Source organism: Salmo salar, chromosome ssa20 (genome assembly GCF_905237065.1).
Source record: "Salmo salar chromosome ssa20, Ssal_v3.1, whole genome shotgun sequence".
Taxonomy (NCBI): domain Eukaryota; kingdom Metazoa; phylum Chordata; class Actinopteri; order Salmoniformes; family Salmonidae; genus Salmo; species Salmo salar.
In genome coordinates this window covers 29666415-29693554 of record NC_059461.1, presented here as the reverse complement: position 1 = coordinate 29693554, position 27140 = coordinate 29666415, and the positions used below count along the sequence as shown (strand labels likewise).

General features: G+C 44.0%; 1 protein-coding gene across 1 annotated transcript; it reads right to left on the bottom strand.

Annotated features, from left to right (window-relative positions):
• Nucleotides 1-666: 666 nt before the first annotated feature.
• LOC106580291 (THO complex subunit 5 homolog) lies at nucleotides 667-26733 on the bottom strand. The gene is made up of 20 exons (XM_014161133.2): nucleotides 26599-26733; nucleotides 22937-23059; nucleotides 22659-22802; nucleotides 16084-16197; nucleotides 15877-15974; nucleotides 15567-15713; nucleotides 15361-15475; nucleotides 15155-15287; nucleotides 14948-15025; nucleotides 14749-14795; nucleotides 12949-13048; nucleotides 8067-8175; nucleotides 7562-7663; nucleotides 7345-7441; nucleotides 7121-7232; nucleotides 6901-7004; nucleotides 6592-6679; nucleotides 6350-6465; nucleotides 6020-6210; nucleotides 667-932 (listed from the first exon to the last, which is right to left on the bottom strand). The coding sequence occupies exons 2-20, from the start codon at nucleotides 23027-23029 to the stop codon at nucleotides 869-871; spliced, it is 2052 nt and encodes a 683-aa protein (XP_014016608.1). The 5' UTR covers nucleotides 23030-23059; nucleotides 26599-26733; the 3' UTR covers nucleotides 667-868.
• Nucleotides 26734-27140: the final 407 nt, after the last annotated feature.

Sequence of the window (27140 nt, the reverse complement as noted above, 5' to 3'; positions counted from 1 at the left end):
ATCCTCAGAACACCACTTCCCCTAATGATCACCATGGTATGGAACCCACAAAACACATCGGCTACATCCTAACAGTGGCAAGCTTGTCCTGGAGGAGAGAGCGCTACTGGGGCTCTGTGATGCTGCACTAATGTCAGATTACATCCAGGGCAATGATCAAGTGGTCCTGTATTATTCATCAGCTCTTACTACACTGTAAATACATAAGAAACACATTTAACCATCTCTTATTACACTATAAATACCGGATAGGGAACACATTTAATCATCTCTTATTACACTATAAATACAGGATAGGGAACACATTTAATCATCTCTTATTACACTATAAATACAGGATAGGGAACACATTTAATCATCTCTTATTACACTATAAATACAGGATAGGGAACATTTCTAAGTGTGTGTGTGATAGTGTAGACGCTGTATTTCCAGAACCAATAGGAATGAGTCATCTTAGAGAAGTGCTGAGCCATGATAATAAAGGACATAACTATGTGATCTGATGCACGCACACACACAGAGAGGAATGAAAAAGGGATGGGAGGGAGAGATGAGGAAATAAATATGTACTAGCTAAAAGAGAGAATTCATAGTAGAATAAAGCTGAGCATAAATCAGTCAGCAGTGAAGAATAACATTAAAAAAGACAAAAGAACTTGCAGATCCAAACAAGATCACTAGCTTTTTATTGTCCAACCGACACACAGAATGTGTCAAACAGTGTGTTAAACAAGATATGGGGATATGAGGGCAGGGGCATGACAGAGGGTAAATTCAGGAGTCACTGGTGACTGAAGAAGCCTTGAGGTAGGGTAAGAGATCTGGGGTGAGGGGGTCAGGGGAAGGGAGAGGGGTAAAGGAGAGGTCAGCGGTGACTGAAGAAGCCCTGGGGGTGGTTGTACTTGAACGGCTTCAGACGGTTCGGACCCCTGAAACACAACGTCAGAGATAGAGAGAGAAGAGTGTGTGAGTGTCAAATCAAATCACATTTTATTGGTCACATACACATATTTAGCAGATGTTATTGTGGGTGTAGCGAAATGCTTGTGTTCCTAGCGCCAACAGTGCAGTAATATCTAATAATATACACACACACAGGATAGTTTGAAGAATCTCAAATATATTTTGTTTTGTTTGCTTACGTCATGATTCCATATGTGTGTTATTTCATAGTTTTGATGTCGTCGCTATTATTCTACAATGTAGAAAATAGTAAAAATCAAGAAAAACCCTCGAATGAGTATGTGTCCAAACTTTTGACTGGTGCTGTGTGTGTACATATAAACACACACACACACACACAACATATTCAGACCCCTTCACTTTTCCACATTGTTACGTTACAGCCTTATTTTAAAATTGATTAAATTGTTATTTTCCCCTCAATCTACACACAATACCTCATAATAACAAAGCAAAAACAGGTTTAGAATTTTTTGCTAATTTATAAAAACGACTGAAATGTCACATTTACATAAGTATTCAGACCCTTTACTCTGTACTTTGTTGAAGCACCTTTGGCAGCAATTACAGCCCAAGTCTTCTTGGGTATGACGCTACAAGCTTGGCACACCTGTATTTGGGGAGTTTCTCCTATTCTTCTCTGCAGATCCTCTCAAGCTCTGTCAGGTTGGATGGGGAATGTTGCTGCACAGCTATTTTCTAGTTTCTCCTGATATGTTCGACTGGGTTCAAGTCCGTGCTCTGGCTGGGCCACTCAAGGACATTCAGAGACCTGTCCCGAAGCCACTCCTGCATTGTCTTGGCTGTATGCTTTGGGTCATTGTCCTGTTGGAAGGTGAACCTTCACCCCAGTCTGTCCTGAGAGCTCTGAAGTAGGTTTTCATCAAGGATCTCTCTCTGTGTTCCATTCATCTTTCCTTCGATCCTGAGTAGTGTCCCAGTCCCTGCTGCTGAAAAATATCCCCACAGCATGATGCTGCCACCACGCTTCACTGTAGGGATGGTGCCAGGTTTCCTCCAGACGTGACACTTGGCATTCAGGCCAAAGAGTTCCATCTTGGTTTCACCAGACCAGATAATTTTGTCCTTTAGATGTTTTTTGGCAAACTCCAAGTGGGCTGTCAAGTTCTTTTTACTGAGGAGTGGCTTCCATCTAGCCATTCTACCATAAAGGCCTGATTGGTGGAATGCTGCAGAGATGGTTGTCCTTCTAGAAGGTTCTCCCATCTCCACAAAGGAAGGAACTCTGGAGCACTGTCAGAGTGACCATCAGGTTCTTGGTCACCTTAGTGACCAAGGCCCTTTTCCCTGATTGCTCAGTTTGGCAGGGCAGCCAGCTCTAGGAAGAGTCTTGGTGGTTCCAAACTTCTTCCACTTTAAGAATGATGGAGGCCACTGTGTTCTTGGGGACCTTCAATGCTGCAGACATTTTTTTGTACCCTTCCCCAGATCTGTGCCTCGACACAATCCTGTCTCGGAGCTCAACGGACAATTCCTTCGACCTCATGGCTTGGTTTTTGCTCTGACATGCACTGTCAACTGTGGGAACTTATATAGACAGGTGTGTGCTTTTCCAAACCATGTCCAATTAATTTAACAGGTGGACTCCAATCAAGCTGTAGAAACATCAAGGATGATCAACGGAAACAGGATGCACCCGAGATTAAATTCAAGTCTCATAGCATAGGGTCTGAAACCTTATTTACACATGTAACCAGTTTTTTATTTTTAATATATGTGCAAAATATTTTTTTTTTAACAATTCTAAAAATGTTTTCGCTTTGTCATTATGGGGTATTGTGTGTAGATTGATCAAATCAAATTTTATTAGTCGCATGCGCCGAATACAGGTGTAGACCTTACAGTGAAATGCTTACTTATGAGCTCCTAACCAACAGTGCAGTTTAAAAAAAATACAGATAAGAATAAAAGATAAAAGTAATTAAAGGGGAGCAGCAAAAAATAACAAAATATACAGGGGGGTGCCGGTACAGAGTCAATGTGCGGGGGCACCGGTTAGTTGAGGTAGTATGTACATGTAGGTAGAGTTAATTAATTAAAGTGACTATGCATAGATGACAACAGAGAGTGGCAGTGGTGTGGAGAGGGGAGGGGGCAATGCGAATAGTCTGGGTAGCCATTTGACTAGATGTTCAGGAGTCTTATGGCTTGGGAGTAGAAGCTGTAAAGAAGCCTCTTGGACCTAGACTTGGTGCTCCGGTACCGCTTGCCGTGTGGTAGCAGAGAGAACAGTCTATGACTAGGGTGGCTGGAGTGTGACAATTTTTAGGGCCTTCCTCTGACACCGCCTGGTATAGAGGTCCTGGATGACAGGAAGCTTGGCCCCAGTGATGTACTGGGCCGTTCGCACTACCCTCTGTAGTGCCTTGCGGTCGGAGGCCGAGCAGTTGCCATAGCAGGCAATGATGCAACCAGTCAGGATGCTCTCGATGGTGCAGTTGTAGAACCTTTTGAAGATCTGAGGACCCATGGCAAATCTTTTCAGTCTCCTGATGGGGAATAGGTTTTGTCGTGCCCGCTTCACGACTGTCATGGTGTGCTTGGACCATGTTAGTTTGTTGGTGATGTGGACACCAAGGAACTTGAAGTTCTCAACCTGCTCCACTGCAGCCCCGTTGATGAGAATGGGGGCGTGCTCGGTCCTCCTTTTCCTGTAGTCCACGATCATCTCCTTTGTCTTGATCACATTGAGGGTGAGGTTGTTGTCCTGGTACCACACAGCCAGGTCTCTGACCTCCTCCCTGTCTCATTGTTGTCAGTGATCAGGCCTACCACTGTTGTGTCATCTGCACATTTAATGACGGTGTTGGAGTCGTGCCTGGCCGTGCAGTCATCAGTGAACAGGGAGTACAGGAGGGGGCTGAGCATGCACCCCTAAGGGGCCCCTGTGTTGAGGATCAGCGTGGCAGATGTGTTGTTACCTACCCTTACCACCTGGGGGGCGGCCCGTCAGGAAGTCCAGAATCCAGTTGCAGAGGGAGGTGTTAAGTCCCAGGGTGCTTAGCTTATTGATGAGCTTTGAGGGCACTATGGTGTTAAACGCTGAGCTGTAGTCTATGAATTGCATTCTCACATAGGTGTTCCTTTTGTCCAGGTGGGAAAGGGCAGTGTGGGTTGCAATAGAGACTGCATCAACTGTGGATCTGTTGGGGTGGTATGCAAATTGAGGTAGGTTTAGGGTGTCAGATAAGGTGGAGGTGATATGATCCTTATCTAACCTCTCAAAGCACTTCATGATGACAGAAGTGAGTGCTAGGGGCAATGGTCATTTAGCTCAGTTAACTTCACTTTCTTGAGTACAGGAACAATAGTGGACATCTTGAAGCAAGTGGGGACAGCAGACTGGGATAGGGAGAGATTGAATAGATCTGTAAACACCCGAGCCAGCTGGTCTGCACATGCTCTGAGGACACGGCTAGGGATGCTGCCTGGGCCGGTAGCCTTGCAAGGGTTAACACGCTTACTCACGTCGGCCACGAAGAACGAGAGCTCCCAGTTCTCGGGGGTGGGCTGTGTCAGCGGCACTGTGTTATCCTCAAAGCGGGTGAAGGTGTTGTTTAGCTTGTTCGGGAGCAAGACGTCAGTGTCCGCGACGTGGCTGGGGTTCCCTTTATAACCCCCGATTTTCTGGAGTCCCTGCCACATACATCTCGTGTGTGAGCCGTTGAATTGCGACTCCACTTTGTCTCTGTACTCACATTTTGCATGTTTGATTGCCTTGCGGAAGGCATAACTGGACTGTTTCTATTTAATCATATTCCCAGTCACCTTGCTGTGGTTAAAGCGGTGGTTCACACTTTCAGTTTTGCGCGATTGCTGCCATCTATCCCCGGTTTTTGGTTTGAATAGGTTTTAATTGTCACAGTTGGAACAACATCCCCTATATACTTCATGATGAACTCAGTCACCATGTGTCAGTGTATACGTCAACGTTATTCTCAGAGGCAACCTAGAGCATATCCCAGTCCTGGTGATCAAAACAATCTTGAAGCATGGATTCCGATTGGTCAGACCAGCGTTGAATAGACCGTGGCACAGGTACTTCTTGTTTGAGTTTCTGCCGATAGAAAGGGAGGAGCAGAATGGAGTCATGATCTGATTTGCCGAACGGAGGGCGAGGGAGGGTCTTGTAGCCATCCTGGAAGGAAGAGTAACAATGTTTCAGAGTTTTTGAAGCGCGAGTATATGTCGATAAAACTTCGGTAGCATTTTCCTCAGATTTGCTTTATTAAAGTCCCCAACTACAATAAATGTGGCCTCAGGATATGCGGTTTCCAGTTTGCACAAAGTCCAGCGTAGTTCCTTGAGAGCCGTCGTGGTATCGGCTTGAGGGGGAATATACATGGCTGTGACGATGACCGAAGACAATTATCTTAGGAGGTAATGCAATCGACATTTGATTGTGAGGTATCCTAGGTCGGGTGAAAAAAAAGGACTTGAGTTCCTGTACGTTACCACAATCTCACCATGAGGCATAGACCCCCACTTTTCTTCTTTATTCCTATCTGCGCGATGTACTGAGAACCCAGTACATGTACTGAGAACCCAGCTGGCTGTATGGAAGGTGACAGTATATCCGGAGAGGGCCATGATTCCGTGAAAGAGCCTATGTTACAGTCCTTGAAGTCTCTCTGGAAGGAGATCCTCACCCTGAGCTTGTCTGCTTTATTGTCCAGGGACTGAACATTAGCGAGTAATATACTCGGACGCGGTGGATGGTGTGCATGCCTCCACTCCAAATAACTCTTCTCCACTGGCAGCGTCTTGGAGCAGCCACTGGGATAAGTTAAATTGCTTTGGGGGGTACCAACAAAGGATCCAATTCAGGAAAGTCGTATTTCTGGTCGAAATGCTGGCGAGTTACTGCCGTTCTGATATCCAAAAGTCATTTCTGGCTGTATGTAATAATGCAAAAAACATTCTGGGCTAATAATGTGAGAACAACAACAAAAATACATACTACAAAGTTGCTTAGGAGCCAGAAGCAGGAGGGCCATGTCGATCGGTGCCAACTTTGTGTGTGTACATGTACCTGACAGTGCGTAGACACATCTTCTCTCTGGGGAACTCCCGTGGTCCCTCCACGCTGTCGTCCTGTCCGTCAGTCTCCAGGTACACATCCAGACAGACACCCAGACGAGCTACCTGATTGGTCAGCAGCTGGTGGCCTGGGCGGGGCCCCTGGAGCTCTGATTTGAAAACGTTCACCTCACTCTCCATGGCCTGGGGGAGGGGTTAGACGTGTCAATCACTGCCGGTGAGTGTCTAACCACTAACATCAAAGGGCATAACAGCATATAGATTTGCCCTCCCTTGTGATAGGGTCTCGTATTCACAGCGTGTGATGGGTGTGTATACTCACTCGAAGGTTGTCGTCAGTACGCCCACTGCGCTCCCCCTTCCAGCTGAGTGAGACAGCAAAGAGAGGAGAAATGACTGGGTACCGGGGATTCAACACCACCGCAGCCTGAAGACGAGCTGGAAGGGAAAGAGATCATTTATTTTCTAAAGAATTTGTCCAAACAAAGCAGACAGGCCTCCAATTCTTCAGGAATGTCTTAATATATTACGCAGTGAATCATCACTTTAACCCCTGGTATTTACCTGTTCCTCTCTCCAACACGGCCATGAAGAACAGGTCAGTCTCCCGAGCCAAACCTGCTTCTGACACATGCTGCGTGAACACCAGATTCTATAGATCGAGAGAGAACACAAAGAACAGTAAACTATATGGTTTATTTAATTAAACCACAATGCCTTTTATAGCCACGCCATCTACACAGCAGCTACAATGAGTCAGAAATTGTTATATTGAGTGTGGTTGAGTTGTAGTCAAAGTTGTGTACTTCCTGTGTACTCCTCAGTTGTGTTGACAGCAAACAAAGTGTGAGGAAGTGTTTTGTGTGTTCGTACCGTGTACTCCTGGTGTGTGATGGTAGTCCAGCGAGCCAGGCGGGAGAGAACCTTAGCAGGGAACAGGTGCTGGCACTCACTGGACACTGGAACAATACTGTGCTCTGAAAAACACACAAGCATACAATACCTTAAACATGTATTTTATTGTCTGTGTGCGTGTACCCAGTGATGAGAAATGTGAGGAGGACTGTTTGTGAAAGGCCAGGCGTGTGTATACCTAGTGAGGAGAATTGTTTTTGCAGGGCCAGGCGTGACTGGACTCGTCCTCTCAGCAGCTTCATGGTGCTTTCCATGTGACTGGCACTCAGAGAACTGCCTGCACGCAAACCCTGAAACACACACGGTAGGCTTAACACACACACAGAGAGAGACAGAGAGAAAGAAGCACACCATAGCAGCAGACAATTTACTAATAGCAATGGGAGGGCCACACACACACACCTCTGGTGCATCACTGGGGAACTTCAGTCCTCCCAGACTCTGCACCCACAAGTAGGGATGACCCAGTTCTGCCACGTAGTCTCCAAATGAACTGATCCTACAAGAACACAAAATATATAAATTAATACTGATCCTACAATTAAACAATATCTGTATTGATACTGAAGCAACTGTACACTGTGTATATAGGTGTTGGGCTTTAGGACAGCATCCTTACCCCACTTTATCAAACTGGTAACGGTTAGAGGGGTTGGGTGTTTCGCGCCCCTGGTCCTTGGCATACAGGCAGTTGAGCAGCGTGTCAGAGTTTAACAGCTCCCTGCCAGAAAATAGAATCAATACAAGACAGACACACACACTCCCCAAACTCCACACACACACACACACACACACACACACACTCCCCAAACTCCACACTCGCAAGCACACACACACTCCCCAAACTCCACACTCGCAAGCACACACACACTCCCCAAACTCGCAAGCACACACACACTCCCCACACTCGCAAGCACACACACACTCCCCACACTCGCAAGCACACACACACTCCCCACACTCGCAAGCACACACACACTCCCCACACTCGCAAGCACACACACACTCCCCACACTCGCAAGCACACACACACTCCCCACACTCGCAAGCACACACACACTCCCCACACTCGCAAGCACACACACACTCCCCAAACTCCACACACACGAAGCACACACACGCACCCGGCGCTGATAGCTCCAGTGAGATCTGTGGCGGTGGAGACTTTGGCCTTGACAGTCATGATGTTCAGGTTCATCAGGTAGTAGAAGAACAGATGCAGCACACTGCCGTCTAGAGACAGAGGGACAGGGGTCACTGGGTATGATGCGATCTATTTATAATATATACATAATATGCCATTTAGCAAACAGGGAGATGAGACATTGTGGGTGTGCATGTATCGTGGATGGAAAATTGCATCTGCCACAAACAGCCCAAAGGCTGGCAGATGGCAATATTGAGATGGCAATCTTAGCTTTCAAAAGCATTGTATGCAGCCAGCAATACACTTGTATCCCCCGTGGACTGGTTTGTACCTAAAACATTGTCCATTCAGGCTGCAAAGGCTTGAAATTCCTCAACTGTATTTAATGGGGAGAAGGCAAAAAAAATAAAAAAATACATAAATAAAAAAAGGAAAATATGCGTACTTTATGAAACACCATTTTCTACCACCATGCTAGAGTGGCTAACGCCTAGAAATGCTACTTTCTGATGTTGCGCCCCGCGTTCATTCAGTGATAAACAACAGACTGCTGTTACCTGATTGGCTGAATGCCATATGCAACAACTGGGATTAGCATTTAGCCACTCTAGCATGATGGTGGAAAATTATGTTTTATAAGGAAAGTATGCATAGTTTCCCTGTTTTTTTCCCCATCTTTTCTGCATTAAATAAAGTTGAGGAAATTGAAGACTTTGCAGCCTGAAAGGAGAATGTTTCAGGCACCAACCGGTTCACGGGTGATGTCAATGTGAATTAACACAAAGAGGATGACTAGATTCTTAGCTATGACACGGTTACTCAGGGCTCATTTTAACAAACCTTACGTAAAAGTAGCGCTATAGGTTCGGGGGGGGGGTCAGAAATATTTGTGCCATTTTCACAGCCGTTATTATGAGCGCAATAGCTAGTGGTGGTGCGAAAGGGCTGGGTTTTGATGAATAAACAAGTTGTAGATGTGACAAAGGCTTGGCCACTCTCTGGCCAATCAAGGAGTTCCATGGCTTAATACTGCATGCGTTTGTCTCAAGTTCTGTAGGTTACTGACGGTCTTTGCGTTGTCATCAACTCCAATTCTGCGGGGGGCACAGAATATTCTCATCCTGGTCCATTGTGGATTGATACCACAGTTTATCAAATAGCATAGGTTACAGTAACGAGTAAGAGCAACATCTAGTGTTTTCTCAATATGCTTTGAGTGTTGACAGTCAACGATGTTGTAATTGGCTTCAACAAGTATAGGCCTTTACGCGTCGCACTTCTCCTTAAATAAAAAAATACTATAGGCTCCTGTAAATTGTATGTGAGGCACATTCTCAATAAGCAAGGCCTACCGTGGATATGGCATTATAGGAATTAACATTTGAATTTGTTTGTAGGAGCGCGTCTTTGGTAACCAGACAAGAGGCTCTCTTTGGAAATGGGGATGGATAAAAGTAGAATGGAGGATGCATGGCAGGTAGGCCTATGTGAATAATGCAAAAGCATGACGGTAAAAGCTTCATGAGTAGATCATTTAGAAGCCCTTTATGGATAGGCTACGTGGCTAATGAAGGGCCAGGATAAGGAAGACGGCAGATGCATAGGTGTAGAACTAGCTTTCGTTATAGTAGGGTAAGGGTAGCCTAAGGGCTTGCAGGTTTCTGAATATAAGCGTCACTGGATTATCTCATCTCTCGTTCCATGATGGGCATATAGCCTACATGGAGGGTATTTTAAGCACATCCAAAATAATAACATGAGCTGGCTAAAATAATGTACAATCGCCTACATAGATAAAAAGGGGATGTCCGCTCACTGTTTTGCTGCTGCCAAACGTTGGTGATTAAGACTAATTTCAAAGCGGACTCATGAGTCAAACTCTTCATCGACAGTCTTGACTACTTGGCGAATGAATTGGACAGGAGAAGAAAAAAAACAGCCTTCATTGAGAGGGGGGAAAAAAAACACGAGTTTGTTTCTAAATACGAGGTTTATGGGCACAAAAATAACATTTTTCCATGTGTATATGGGCACTGTGCTTCACGGCTAGATAGGCTGCACTTCCAATGTCAAAATCCATGCCATAACCAATGTTAAAATCCATGCCATAACCAATGTTAAAATCCATGCCATAACCAATGTTAAAATTCATGCCATAACCAACAGTGTTAGCACTAAGACCAGCTTTCAGTTGGTCTTAAATAGCCCTACCAGCGCATAATGAAAGTGGCACTTCGGAGCACCTTTTCAAGGACACACCTCAGATATTGCCACCCCTCCCACTTCAGTGCAAGTGAGCTCATATACGACAGGTAAATAACCAATCCTGGCGCTAGGGTTTGAAAATAGAAGAGAGCTGGCTTAATACCAGCCAAAAACAGAGTCCACAGGTACTATATAGGATGAAGTGAGGCATTATCTTGCTGACAGGGGAAGGAGGGGAGGAAGAGAGGAAATGGGGAATGGAGAAGAGGAGGAGGGGAGGGAGAGACGGCAAAGAGAAGGGATGAGGTGAGAGGGGAGGGGGATGTTCTGCATTGCAGGTGTAACTATCCACTGGCAAGCAGGCAGGCAGGAGCGGATGGTATATATGTGTGTGTGTGTGTGGAGCTGGCAGCAATGTTGAACTGCAGGCAGGGAGGAGAGGACGGTATGTGTGTGTGGAGCTGGCAGCAATGTTGCGCTGCAGCACTCACACCTTATTTTAAGCACATTTACATCAGCCTCCTCTCACGCTCTCTGTTGTCCTCTAAACCAGTGGTTCCCAACCAGGAGTACTGGGACCCATGGGGGGGGGTACTGGGCCTATCCACAGGGGGTATTTGAGAAGACTCATGAGACTATAGGCTTCAGTTGGTGGTACAGTAACCGAAAAAGGTTGGGAACCACTGCTCTAAACCATGAAGCAGCTTTTGGAGGTTTGCAGCAGTAAAAGCTGTGTGCGTGTGTGTATATTTGTGAGAGAGTGAGTGTGTGTATGTGTCCTTCTCTCAGTGTGCCATTGGGTTCTGTCTGACTGCAGAGCCAGGAGAGACGAAGCGACATTGTGTAGCCTTAGTAGTGATGTTATTGTTGATTACACTAAATTAATGATTCTTGTTCAATCTATGCACTGAACCATCACCATATACACTGCACCACAAAATCCTTATCACCTCCATTAATATCCATTTCTAACAGTCATATACAGTTGAAGTCAGAAGTTTACATACACTTAGTCATTAAAACTTGTTTTTCAACCACTCTACAAATTTCTTGGTAACAAACTATAGTTTTGGCATGTCGGTTAGGACATCTACTTTGTGTATGACAAGAAGCTTCTGATAAATGATGTCAATTAGCCTGAGTCAATTGGAGGTGTACCTGTGGATGTATTTCAAGGCCTACCTTCAAACTCAGTGCCTCTTTGCTTGACATCATGGGAAAATCAAAAGAAATCAGCTAAGACCTCAGAAAATAAATGTAGACCTCCACAAGTCTGGTTCATCCTTGGGAGCAATTTCCAAACACCTGAAGGTACCACGTTCATCTGTACAAACAATAGTACGCAAGTATAAACACCATGTGACCACGCAGCCGTCATACTGCTCCGGAAGGAGATGCGTTCTGTCTCCTAGAGATGAACGTACTTTGGTGCGAAAAGTGCAAATCAATCCAAGAACAGTATCAAAGGACCTTGTGAAGATGCTGGAGGATACAGGTACAAAAGTATCTATATCCACAGAAAAACGAGTCCTATATCGACATAACCTGAAACGCCACTCAGCAATGAAGCCACTAATCCAAAACCGCCATAAAAAAGCCAGACTACAGTTTGCAACTGCACATGGGGACAAAGATCGTACTTTTGGTAGAAATGTCCTCTGGTCTGATGAAACAAAAATACAACCGTTTGGCCATAATGACCATCGTTATGTTTGGAGGAAAAAGGGGGATGCTTGCAAGCCGAAGAACACCATCCCAACCGTGAAGCACGGGGGTGGCAGCATCATGTTGTGGGGGTGCTTTGCTGCAGGAGGGACTGGTGCACTTCACAAAATAGATGGCATCATGAGGAAGGACATTTATGTGGATATATTCAAGCAACATCTCAAGACATCAGTCAGGAAGTTAAAGCTTGGTCGCAAATGGGTCTTCCAAATGGACAATGACCACAAGCATATTTCCAAAGTTGTGGCAAAATGGCTTAAGGACAACAAAGTCAAGTTATGGGAGTGGCCATCACAATGCCCTGACCTCAATCCTATAGAAAACTGAAAAAGCGTGTGCAAGCAAGGAGGCCTACAAACCTGACTCAGTTACACCAGCTCTGTCAGGAGGAATGGGCCAAAATTCACCCAACTTATTGTGGGAAGCTTGTGGAAGGCTACCTGAAACTTTTGACTCAAGTTAAACAATTTAAAGGCAATGCTACCAAATACTAATTGAGTGTATGTGAACTTCTGACCCACTGAGAATGTGATGAAATAAATAAAAGCTGAAATAAAATCACTGTACTATTATTCTGACATTTCACATTCTTAAAATAAAAGTGGTGACCCTAACTGACCTAAGACAGGGATTTTTACTAGGATTAAAATGTTAGCAATTGTAAAAAACGGAGGTTAAATGCATTTGGCTAAGGTGTATGTAAACTTCCGACTTCAACTGTAGTTCTGAATGATGTCATCTCCCCTTTACTGTCCCAGAGAGACTAAGAAGCAGTGACAGCGTCCTGCTGCCTGTCACACAGGAACAGTGTGTGTGTCACTGAGGAGCAGTGACAGAATACTGCAGTCTTTCACAGAGATAGAAAAACAGCACTATCTGTGAAAGGCTGACACACAGAAACTACTGGAATAGAAAGTGTGTGTGTGTACCTTTGCATTTGAGGTCTAGGCAGAGGGAGAGAGGGTGTCTCTTCAGCATCTCACGTCTCTTATCATCCAGCTGACCACCTGTAGTAGGTCTCCTCCTCTTCTACACACAGAGAATTACCATTACATCACGCTGTCATGTTCTACTGCTCATTAATCAGATGTACTGATGTCTACACCGAGTTAACCAAACATTAGGAACACCTTCCTAAAATGGAGTTGCACCCCTCCCCTTTGCCCTCAGAACAGCCTCAATTCGTTGGGGCATGGACTCTACGAGGTGTCCAAAGCTTTCCACAGGGATGCTGGCCCATGTTGACTCCAATGCTTCCCACAGTTGTGTCAAGTTGTCTGGATGTCCTTTGGGTGGTGGACCATTCTTTATACACATGGAAAACTGTTGAGCGTGAAAAACCCAGCAGCGGTGCAGTTCTTGACACAAACCGGTGCACCTGGCACCTACTACCATACCCCGTTCAAAGGCACTTAAATATTTTGTCTTGCCCATTCACCCTCTGAACGGCACACACACAGTCCATGTCTCAATTGTCTCAAGGGTTAAAATCCATTCTTTAAAAAATTAAAATAAATATATATTAAAAAAAATAAAAAGAAAGAAAGAAAAAAATACAAAATAGAAAAATCGGTCTCCTCCCCTTCATCCACACTGATTGAAATGGATTTAACAAGTGACATCAATAATGGATCATAGCTTTCACCTGGATTCACCTATTTTCTATACTCAGTGTGTAAATATATATATTTTTTTACCTTATATACTGCAGTACTTTAGACCAGAGCGCTGGTACAGCGCATTTGGAAAGTATTCAGACCCTTTACTTTTTCCACATTTTGTTAGGTTGCAGCCTTATTCTAAAATACACACAATACCCCATAATGACAAAGCCCCATACACACACATTTTTGGGGGAACTCAGTCTGGCTTTCAACTTACTTAAAGTTGTAATAGTAGAATGCAAGTTGCAATTTTGAAATTGGGTAGTGCACCATCAGCTGCATACCTTAAAGAACCATTTATAACTAGTCAGAAATGTCCAGATCAACTAGCCCATGTCAGATAATGTTTTTTAACTAGGTTTTTTGTGGTAATGTTGGAGTCACTCAAATGTCACAAGAATACACATTAGACATGGCAAAATGTTTAGAATTCCAAGATTATTATATATGTTTTTTATTTCCGCCAACAAGAGGGGTGTAAACAGTTTGTGTCATGAACAATGCTTGTGTCTATAGAAATAGACATCGCAGGATGTTCATCAATGCTGGAAGGGGGGCCTGAGTGAAAAAGTTTGGGAACCCTTGTTATAGGGAATAGGGTGCCACTTGGGAAGCAATCTATAATCCTAAGTGATCATCTGTCATTAAGATGTTAGGAGGAGTATTCAATAGAGACAATCAGATCATACATATTTCACAGAGAAAGAGAAGGACTAGCTGGTGGGAAGGGAGGGAGGGAGGAGGGGTGAAAAGGAGGTACAGCTGAGGTGTGGCAGAGCAGCAGTAATGTGACCAGGCAACCACAGACAGTTGCTTTCAGCAGAAATATGAATCAATCAATAAATAATAACAATAGGCAATTTAAAATGTGGGTAGGTAGGAGGGTTGGGTGTAGGAGAGGTGAACTCGTTGACCCTGACACATGCTTGCTTGCGTGTGTGTGTGTGTGTGTGTGTGTGTGTGTGTGTGTGTGTGTGTGTGTGTGTGTGTGTGTGTGTGTGTGTGTGTGTGTGGTATTACAGGGGCCTCTAGTGGCAGCATGGTGTGGGACACTCTCACACTCACCGTTTTCTCCTGCTCCTCCTCTGCATCAGAATCACCAGAATCATCATCTAGAGAGGAGAGACAATCAAATGACACACACTTAGATACACACAGTCAAAATACACACACACGTTTCTCTACTTAATCACTGCCCTGTCGAACACTCACACATAGTATAGGGTCATTAACATGCAGCCAGGCAGGTGTGATGCAGTCTTACCCTGGGAGTCCTCTGGAGGTTTAGACAGAGCTTTGGCCTCGTCCACGTCTCCACTGATGGACACACTCAGGCTCTTATCTGAAACACACACAAACACAAAACGCATAAAAACCGCATGTCCTCATCAAAATGGATAATGTGACAATTTAAAAAAAAGTCTGGCACACAGTCGTATTCACAAATGTAAGTGAACACACAAACACTCACCGCAGGCCTGTCCGTAAGCACTGGCCTGTACCAGTAGGACATAGAGAGAGGGGGGAAGGTGGCGGGCGATCTCTGTCTGTCTCTGGGTCTGTTCAAATGGCATGGAGAGATACTCCTGGACTGGGAGGGATGCCTGGGGAAGGGGACAGGTTTAGGCTTCAGGCCTGGAAGGTCACATGGGTGTGAGTTACAAAGAGGTATGTTACCTGCATGATAGCGTTGAGTCCAGGCTGTAGAGAACTCAGGTGTTCCTTCTTCATCTCAATGCCTTTCTGGATCTTCTCCTTACTGGAGAGAGACTCCTTGTACTGCTCAGCCAGCCTACACACACACACACACACACAACAGTGGGAGCTCATGTACTGCTCAGCTAACCTACAGAGCAAGAAAGGTTTCTCAGTGTGTGTGGCACCTCTTCCTCTGCTCCAGTTCCCAGTCCAGCCTGGCCAGCGTGAGTTGGTGGGTGTCGTCCTTGGTGATGGGGGTGCGGGATACCTCAGCGGGGGCCTCCTGGTAGAACTCATCTACACTCACAAGATCTATCTCCTCATGCTTTGACCTGGACACACACACACACACACACAGAGAACAACATCAACTTTGAAAATATACTATTAACTTTAGACATTGTGCCTCAAAACTCTAAGCTTCTCATTCCTGGACAAATGCCGGCAGACTTGGAGCAGACGTGAATTAGAACCCCCTCTCTCAGTGGTACTGACTTGAACTCCAGACACTTGCTGATCTCCTTCTGCAGGTGCATGACCTCATAGAGCAGGTTCTGGAGCTGCAGGTGCAACACATCCACTCTCTGCTTGCCCTGGAGGAGGGAGAGAGGTGAGGAGAGTCAATAACTGCTTTTGCTGTGTGTGTGTAGAGGGAACTGTGAGTGTGAAAGAGAGTATGCATGTGTGTGTATATATACATACCTCGTGTGTCTGGTCTCTCCCCCTCTTCAGTCTCATGTGAGCCAGGCGGTTGAGTTTCTTCAGACTCATAAAGTGGATACAGCTCTGCATCCTCTTCTGCTCTACCTCAGCACACTGGAGGGAAGGGCAGACAACATGGGGGTTAGAGCAACAACTCTCGTTTAACACCGAGTAGCCTCTGTGTCAAGGTTTCCGTCAGGAAAATTTGCCGCCAGACAAGCAACTGGGAAGATTTACATTTATCGGACATTTAAAGAATTTACCAGTCATCCATATGCATTGGGTGCGTAACCCATTAGACCGTCCACCCACGCAACACTACTTTTTGTCGAGGATTGCCTCAATGAGACAAACAGCATCGTGTTTTGGTACACCAGAAGTACATTCATTTCCAATGGAATGCTGCAAAAATCCAACATCCCTGTGTTTTCAGAGACATTACTGAGTTTGACAGGTGCTGCTCGCAGTTAGAGCCAGACAACAAGAACTGATTAGAATAAATTGATGCTTAAAACAAAGTATTTCGCACATATTTCATATGAATGGCCTACATTTAAAACTTTTTGGAGAAGGCAAGTTCACTTTCTCATCCATAAATTAGTGCAAGTGCGCTGTTCAGCAGCTCACGTCAGTGGGATGGGGGGGGCCTTTTCATTAGCAAGGACGTCTACTGTGGATCGCTAAAATAACTTATGATCACACTCAATTAAACATTATGTGGACACCTACACATTTGGCAGACAAGTGCGATATATCAGTTTAGTCCTCACAACCAAAATAAAAGCTACTCAATTGAATGAAGAAAAAAAAAAGTAATCCCATTCCAAACATCCTTGCCTTCTGTTAGCAGATGACCAACATCAATTTAGGGAATTCATCTTTCAGAACATTCACACCTACTGGTCAATCAGCACACAGTCATCTGGACACTTTCCTACGTGTGCAGGTCAGTCGCATTCAGTCTTTTCATATTGAAAAAAATGCAACTGGTAACAGGCTAAAGTCAGACGTCACATATTGGTGCCAATCACTAGTAGCCTACAACTCCTCCAATTGCTGGAGCAATTCGGTGTGCTGCTGACAAGTTCGAGGCGATCTGCCAGTACCAGCCGCAATGCCTTGCTAAAGGCAATTCCCATCCGACATATGCTGTTGGAGTCTACTTTAATGAAATATCATAGGCCTAGTTTTACTATTGATAATTAGATTCTATAGCCAGTTGAAGAAGATTTATTATTACCGGGTTAAAATATATTTTTTAGGTTTCTAAGCTATTGAATTTGTGCATAGTGCATGTTTTTAATTTATTCATAAATGTATTAGTAGGTTTACGGATTAGGCGAGTAAATGTTTCAAATAATCCGCCCAACCCCGTTTTATTCTTTCTACAAGGAAGGCAACGAAAGGAGCGCATGCCTTCTGTGACTTGTTCAATTGCATGCAGCTCAGAGTTTTTATAGGCAAAGATATAGTATAGGCTGTTTTCAGACAGGTTTAAACAGCCAGCCGTGTCTGTGCGCGCGGACGAAAGAGTCACATATGAAGGACTTTGCTTCTTCTGCAGCATTCGCCATAGAACGCTTCGCGGCGGTGCTTCGGTCTGCTTAACAGATATAGGCATACAGGAGGAGGTTCATTCTTAAAGCATTATATTCTAAATTATAGGAGTTACTCTGGTAGGCCTAAAACATTCTTCCTCACCTCAAGTTTAACTGTCAGAGTAGAGCTGGGCAATATGGACAAAAATCCATATGGCACCAGGCCAGAGTTTGGGAAACTCTGTACCACTAGTTTGATGGTTGTAGCCATTCATTTTCACATTAACAAACACCCGTATTAGCAAACTCAATTTCAATCTTCACATCTCTCTGGTATAGGCTACTTATGATAATGAACGATATCTGAAAAATGTCTGCGATAAAAGTGATCGGTCTTGATAATTTTAGGTTTATCGTCCCAGCTCTATGTTGGAGTTAGTCGGAGCGCCAATGCACACTGCCTTCATATCATCGGCCTGCAGTATAATAGGCTAATAGCCACACCAAACCTTGAAAAAAGTTTATAAACATTATTAGGGTAATATCAAAAGTAAGTCATTGTTTATAGGGAAAATAGAAGCAGAATATTATATTGTGGTAAACACAAGAGTTCATTTGGCCAAAGAAAATGGATCAGCAGAAGGAAAAGAAAACACTTGCTAACTAGTTTAAACCTTCAAAAGTTTTGAACAGGCTATATTGCAGCAATTATCAAGAAAGACTAGTGCCTACCATACCCAACAAATGACAGCAACAAGCTAATGATACAGTGCCTTGCAAAAGTATTCATCCTCCTTGGCGTTGTTCCTATTATTTTGTTGCATTACAACCTGTCATTTAAATAGATTTTTATTTGGATTTAATGTAATGTACATACACAAAATAGTCCAAATTGGTGAAGCGAAAAGAAAAAAATAACCTGTTTACATTTTTTTTATTAATATTAAAATGGGAAAGTGGCGTGTGCATATGTATTCACCCTAAATAAGATCTGGTGCAACCAATTACCTTCAGAAGTCACATAATTAGTTAAATGAAGTCCACCTGTGTGTAATCTAACACGGAACCCAAACTGGCTGCGCACGCGCGTGCGCCATGGTGCATAGATTTATTTTGACCCCCCACACCAAACGCAGGTTAAAATATTTAAAACTCTGAACCAATTACATTAATTTGGGGACAGGTCGAAAAGCATTAAACATGCATGGCAATTTAGCTAGCTAGCTTGCACTTGCTAGGTAATTTGTCCTATTTAGCTAGCTTGCTGTTGCTAGCTAATTTGTCTTGGGATATAAACATTGAGTTGTTATTTTACCTGAAATGCCCAAGGTCCTCTACTCCGCCAATTAATCCACACATAAAACAGTCAACCGAATCGTTTCTAGTCATCTCTCTTCCTTCCAGGCTTTTTCTTCTCTTGACTTTATATTGCGATTGGCAACTTTCATAAATTAGGTGCATTAGCGCCACTGACCTCGTTCATCTTCAGTCACCCACATGGGTATAACCAATGAGGAGATGGCACGTGGGTACCTGCGTCTACAAACCAATGAGGAGATGGGAGAGGCAGGACTTGCAGCGCGATCTACGTCAGAAATAGAACCGATTTCTATTTTAGCCCTTGGCAACGCAGACGCTCGTTGGTGCGCGCGAGCAGCGTGGGTGCAATAATTGAATAACATGGATTTCTAAATTTATGTTGCAACGCAGACGATGCGAGTGGTGTGGTCAGCCTATAAGTGTCATATGATCTCAGTATATAAACTCAGCAAAAAAAGAAACATCCTCTCACTGTCAACTGCATTTATTTTCAGCAAATCTAACTGTGTAAATACTTGTATGAATATAACAAGATTCAACAACAGACAAACTGAACAAGTTCCACAGACATGTGACTAACAGAAGGTCAAAACCAAAAGTTAGTCAGTGTCTGGTGTGGCCATCAGCTGCATTAAGTACTGCAGTGTATCTCCTCCACATGGACTGCACCAGATTTGCCAGTTCTTGCTGTGAGATGTTACCCCACTCTTCCACCAAGGTACCTGCAAGTTCCCAGAATAGCTCCAGGCCTCACCCTCCGCTCCAACAGGTCCCAGACATGCTCAACAGGATTGCGATCCGGGCTCTTCACTGGCCATGGCAGAACACTGACATTCCTGTCTTGCAGGAAATCACACACAGAACGAGCAGTATGGCAGGTGGAATTGTCATGCTGGAGGGTCATGTCAGGATGAGCCTGCAGGAAGGGTACCACATGAGGGAGGAGGATGTCTTCCCTGTAACGTACAGCGTTGAGATTGCCTGCAATGACAACAAGCTCAGTCCGATGATGCTGTGACACACCGCCCCAGACCATGACGGACCCTCCACCTCCAAATCGATCCCGCTCCAGAGTACAGGCCTCGGTGTAACGCTCATTCCTTTGACAATAAAGGCGAATCTGACCATCACCCCTGGTGAGACAAAACTGTGACTCGTCAGTGAAGAGCACTTTTTGCCAGTCCTGTCTGGTCCAGTAACGGTGGGTTTGTGCCCATAGGCGACGTTGTTGCCGGTGATGTTTGGTGAGGACCTGCCTTACAACAGGCCTACAAGCCCTCAGTCCAGCCTCTCTCAGCCTATTGCGGACAGTCTGAGCACTGATGGAGGGATTGTGCGTTCCTGGTGTAACCCGGGCAGTTGTTGTTGCCATCCTGTACCTGTCCCGCAGGTGTGATGTTCGGATGTACCGGTCCTGTGCAGGTGTTGTTACACGTGGTCTGCCACTACGGGGACGATCAGCTGTCCGTCCTGTCTCCCTGTAGCGCTGTCTTAGGCGTCTCACAGTACAGACATTGCCATTTATTGCCCTGGCCACATCTGCAGTCCTCATGCCTCCTTGCAGCATGCCTAAGGTACATTCACACAGATGAGCAGGGACCCTGGACATCTTTCTTTGGTGTTTTTCAGAGTCAGTAGAAAGGCCTCTTTAGTGTCCTAAGTTTTCATAACTGTGACCTTAATTGCCTACCGTCTGTAAGCTGTTAGTGTCTTAATGACCATTCCATAGGTGCATGTCCATTAATTGTTTATGGTTCATTGAACAAGCATGGGAAACAGTGTTTAAACCCTTTACAATGAAGATCTGTGAATTTATTTTGATTTTTACGAATTATCTTTGAAAGACAGGGTCCTGAAAAAGGGATGTTTCTTTTTTTGCTGAGTTTAAAAACCTGTTCTGAAAGGCCCCAGAGTCTGCAACACCACTAAGCAAGAGGCAATATGAAGACCAAGGAGCTCTCCAAACAGGTCAGGGACAAAGATGTGGAGAAGTACAGATCAGGGTTGGGTCATAAAAAAATATGAAACTTTGAACATCCCACGGAGCACCATTAAATCCGTTATAAAAAAAAATGGAAAGAATATGGCACCACAACAAACCTGCCAAAAGAGGGCCACCCACAAAAACGCACAGACCAGGCAAGTAGGGCATTAATCAGAGGCAACAGAGACCAAAAATAACCCTGAAGGAGCTGCAAAGCTCCACAGCGGAGATTGGAGTATCTGTTCATAGGACCACTTTAAGCTGTACACTCCACAGAGCTGGGCTTTACAGAAGTGGGCAGAAAAAGCCATTGCTTAAAGAAAAAAAATAAGCAAACACATTTGGTGTTCGCCAAAAGGCATGTGGGAGATTCCACAAATATATGGAAGATGGTACTCTGGTCAGATGAGACTAAAATTGAGCTTTTTGGTTATCAAGGAAAACGCTATGTCTGGCGCAAACCCAACACCTCTCATCAACCCGAGAACACCATCCCCACAGTGAAGCATGGTGGTGGCAGCATCATGCTGTGGGGATGTTTTTCCATCGGCAGGGACTGGGAAACTGGTCAGAATTGAAGGAATGATGGATGGCGCCAAATACAGGGAAATTCTTGAGGGAAACCTGTTTCAGTCTTCCAGAGATTTGAGACTGGGAAGGAGGTTCACCTTCCAGCAGGACAATGACCCTAAGCATACTGTTAAAGCAACACTCGAGTGGTTTAAGGGGAAACATTTAAATGTCTTGGAATGGCCTAGTCAAAGCCCAGAACTCAATCCAATTGAGAATCTGTGGTATGACTTAAATATTGCTGTACACCAGCGGAACCCATCCAACTTGAAGGAGATGGAGCAGTTTTACCTTGAAGAATGGGCAAAAATCCCAGTGGCTAGATGTGCCAAGCTTATAGAGACATACCCAAAGAGACTTGCAGCTGTAATTGCTGGAAAAGGTGGCTCTACTAACTATTGACTTCGGGGGTGGATAGCTATGCACGTTCAAGTTCTGTTTCTTTTTGTCTTATTTCTTGTTTGTTTCACAAGAAAAAATATTTTGCATCTTCAAAGTGGTAGGCATGTTGTGTAAATCAAATGATACAACCCACCCCAAAAAAAATCAATTTTAATTCCAGGTTGTAAGGCAACAAAATAGGAAAAATGCCAAGGGAGTGAATACTTTCGCAAGCCACTGTATCTATTTTACAACAAGCCTACTTAACACCCATCTTAAACTAAACACATTTAGCATATTTAAAGAACTGGTTTATATTAATAAATAGGCCTACGACAACAACGACATACAATAATAATGCTAAAACAAATTATTATAAATACAAATGTTTTTATAAATAAAAGTTTCTACCCGAATAGAGTTGCACAGTAGCCTACATTTAGCCCCGCTAACGAGGACATGCCCCTTCTACGCTATTCAATATAGGCATACTCTAACTTTCGCTTTTCGTCAATGAAAAAGGCCCCCCATCTTTGCAATCAACAGTAGCGTAGGCCAAGGCTCCTCTTTCTCTTTCCTCAGCAGCAGGTGCACGCACGTAAGGCAGTGGGCAATGCCAAGGAGTGAGAGAATGGCGCTTAAGCGCAAGATCTGGGGGTATGATAGACAGCTCCGGACAATATGGCCGGCTACATATTTTTTTTTTTTATTGGCTTTTATTACATTTTAAAAACCTGCAAATTACCGGCTAACAAAAACCCTGGTGTGTGTATGTTTCTTACCCCATCCTTGGCGCCGTTGGCTTTCAGCTCCTGGATATCGTTCATCAGTTGGGCCAGAGCTTCGCAGGTTAGTTTATATTGCTGGTAGTCCTCCTCTGGGTCCCTGCCATCCAGCTCCACCTCCTCACTGTACACACGTACATCCTGAATACACACACACACCAAAGTAGTCAATTTCGGTAATGCTCCCTCCTCTCTACAGTTCCCACCTTGACCCCATACCCCCCTCCCTTCCTCCACCATACCTGCTGTCCACCCCTCTCCTCTCCAGTGCTCACCTGGTCCCCCTCTCCGCGGCCACGTTTCACCTCCGGTGTGCCCATCTCGCTGCGGAGCACCTTCGACTTGCGCTTCTTCAGGGCGTCAGACATGGCTGGTCAACGTCAGACTAGTCTAGGACACTTTAGCAGGTTTTTGGTATGGAAACAGACCGGTAACAAATACAATGCCACTCTAAATAATGTTTACATATCTTACATTACTCATATCAAATGTATAAACTGTATTTTATACCATCTATTGCACCTTGCCTATGCCGCTCGGCAATCGCTTATCCATATACTTATGTACATATTCTCATTCACCCCTTTAGATTTCTAAGTATTAGGTTGTTGTGGGGAATTGTTAGATATTACTGCACTGTCGGAACTAGAAGCACAAGCATTTCGCGACACTCGCATTAACATCTGCTAACCATATGTATGTGACAAATAACATTTTATTTGTTACTAATGCATTTCACATAAATAGCTATTTACCAAAGTTCAACAAATGTTAATCATAAGTGACCATATGATTGTTCTAAAAACAAAGTCAACGTCAGTAACTGAGAGGATCTAGCTAGGTAGTAGTGCTGAGCGATTACTACTATTTGAGATCGGTTCGTTTTCCGTTAGATTTGAGCCAAAAATAGCAAACATTCAATTGCCAAAACATTGAAAATACTCCATTGTCTCTGTCAGGTCCACAATGGGTAAACATCAATACAAAAAAAATGAAATGACTGAAATAATACAATATTTCAGTTGTGTATATTACTTATGACTTTATTATTTTTAATTCCTTAAAGTCTTAATCTCAGCCAGACAACCATCTCACGTTATCTCTGTACTGTCTTAAGTCATCCAATTTTGCTAGGCTTGACTGCCTAAGTATGCTGTAGAGCAGTCTGACTAAATAATTGTACTCGTTTTTCAAAGTAGATAAGGCATACTTTCACGAATTGTGTCTATCCTTCTCATGGTTGTGTTGTGTACATTCCTCTTTCATGCGGTCTGTGTGTATCAAACCTAATGTAGCAGGCGTAAAAGTGTATTAGTCTCTGAGCCGGAAAGAACAGGTGCAATGGGTTATGGTCATCGTAGTTATTTGCTGACCTAGGTCAGAAAGGAAAAGAGGCAAAGCGAGAGGTTTCACTTGCCAAAATAATCCCAATGCATTTCTATGGACTTATTTTGGACCTAAACTTGTCGCCTGCCTTACCAACTTTGGGACGACCCTTTCCCAACTTTGGAACGACGATTGTTAGGGGGGAGACATGAGCATCTCGTCATTATAAAAAGATATCCGACTAGGTTGAATAGTTCCTTAATGAAGACTACAATTCCCTTCAGCCCAGTGTCCCACACAGTTCTTGCCTTGATTTCTCTCGTGGATGATTTGATTTCGCTCTAGAAAATGGCGTTGGCCTCACAAAAAAAAAAAAAAAAAATGAATGGAATTCAAGCAATTGAACCGACGTCGGTTCATCAGTTGTTTAATAACCAAACCCCCCCGCCGAAATGGTGGTTAACCGCTCAGCACTACTAGCCATGATGTAGGTACGAAACTTGGTGATGCCTTCAAATTATGTAGGAAACACCATGCACATTTATGTTAAACAATTCCAAACAGTCCCTTTACAATTCAGAATGTTGAATAAACTTAATTTGAACTCTGCTAATTGTCTGTGGTGTTGGATCCTTCAGTTGGTCGAAATTTGAGACAAAATATCCACAGGATAGTGTTCTTAACCCGTCTTCAAAACATGGGTCTATGTGTGTGGCAATCAAGATTAGTTTTCTTGTGACCAAAGGCAGCTGCTGAACACAAGTCAGAAGAAAACGCCTGCATGTAACCAAAGTCTGTAGGGGCTTATATGCTTTTACCAGGTGATTTAAATTTAAACGGCAGTACGGGTGCTCAAAAAAGTTGGGTAAACAATACTTTCCTGTTGATATTTTGTAAAAAATTTTGAGTGGATGAAGGACCAACTGCACAGTTAGCGCCTAGACCCCTAGGTGTCCATGCAGTGAGCCTAGCCGAAACATATTCTACCCGTTATCGCTGTTGGTCCTTTCGGAGGTAAGAATACGAGACTATATATCCACAGGAAAGTAGAATTAAGTCACCTTATCGAAGTGCTGGTAGTGCTTTCAGATTTCTATCACCTGAAACATGTGCAGAACTCTGCAAGTATGCACACATGTATTTTCATCGTGTGTACATGCTTCAGGTGACAGCAATCTGAATAGTTGAATTAATTATACTTCCCTGTTGATATATTGTCTCATTCCTACCTGTAAAAGGACCAACCGCATGGACAACCGATAAAGTTTAAATATAATTTTATTCAACACTCTGGCTTGTAGAGGTCCTGAGAGTAAACTTTCCTGATTCAATTGCACATTTCTGCCAGATGTAGAATTCAATGCAATGTTGGGTTTCCAGGCAACCCACAGGGTAATATACTATTGGCAGGTAAGGGTGTTCTCAAGCGGCTAGACGTTCTTTACCAGTCGGCCATCAGCTTTGCCACCAATGGTACTAATAGGACACATCACTGTACTCTATACTCTGGTCATCTCTGTATACCTGTCACAAGACCCACTGGTTGATGCTTATTTATAAAACTCTCTTAGGCCTCACTCCCCCCCATCTGAGATACCTACTGCAGCTCTCATCCTCCATATACAACACCCGTTCTGCCAGTCACATTCTGTTAAAGGTCCCCAAAGCACACATCCCTGGGTCGCCCCTCTTTTCTGTTCGCTGCAGCTAGCGACTGGAACGAGTTACACAAAAACACTCCAACTGGACAGTTATCTCCATCTCTTCATTCATTGACTCAATCATGGACACTGGCAGTTGTGGCTGCTTCGTGTGATGTGTTGTCTATACCTTCTTGCCTTTGTGCTGCTGTTGTCCGTGCCAAATAACGTTTGTACCATGTTATGTGGTGATGCTGCCATGCCATGTTGTCTTAGGTCTCTCTTCCTGATGTGTGTTTTGTCCTATATTTTTAATACCAGCCCCCGCAGGAGGCTTTTGGTAGGCCGTCATTGTAAATAAGAATTTGTTCTTAACTGACTTGCCTAGTTAAAGTCCAGCATGGACCGTTGTCTTGCCGAAAAACTTACTTCCTGATGTTGCGGTGTGAATTTAGCCAGCAGTAAACAAGACTCACGCCGTGTGCAACATCAAGACTATCGGAAAATAGTGGTAAAAAATGGTTTTATAAGGCAGTACGCATATTTTACCCTTTTTCCAATAACTAAGCATTAAATCAAATTAAGGAGAAAAACGACGCATTTTCAGCCTAAATGGAGGATGTACGAGCCGGTCGATGGGGGACACCAGTGTATTGCTGGCTGAGCACATTGACAAACGGCGTAAACTACATAGTAGCTCCATCTTGCGGCCGGTTGGGCTACCATACAATTGAGTTAGATTGAGTTCAAATGTAATTTTATTCTACCTTCTGGCTTTTAAGGAACACTTCGACGATTTTGCAATGCTATGTTTGACTGTATATCAAGTATTGGTATAAAAGTCAGATGTATTAGGCAAGCCAGGATGGTGTTTTGTGGCAAGCGAGACAGTTAATAAAGTTATCAAATGCACAAGCCAGGTAGCTATCAAAGTAGCGATAACAAATATTACAGGCGCCACACATACTCACCAAAACAATATAAAATACGAAAAACTAAATCAGAACATTCATCTCGTGCACAAGTTTTCTAGACACTTTGTTTCCAGTTCCAACGCAAAGCACTGTGGGTAACGACCTTCTTCGTTGGTGTCTGCAACAGCAGGTAGTTTAGCGAGGAGAGATGCATACCGCTGCTTAGGGTACTGGAGGCCCGAACCTCAGAGTACAGTATCTCGACTGTCTCGGTCTGTTCTCGTCTATACTGAACAAACATATAAATACAATTTCAACGATTTTACTTAAGTTACAGTTCTTAGAAGGAAATTAGTCAATTGAAATTAAGTCATTAGGCCCTAATCTATGGTTTCACATGACTGGGCAGGGTCACAGCCAATCAGAATGAGTTTCCCCCCACAAAAGGGCTTAATTACAGACCTAAATACTCCTCAATTTCATCAGCTGTCGGGTCTCAGATGATCCTGAAATTGAAAAAGCCAGATGTGGAGGTCCTGGGCTTGTGTGGTTACACTTGGTCTGCAGTTGTGAGGCCACCACAGCTGTCAGGTGGATGG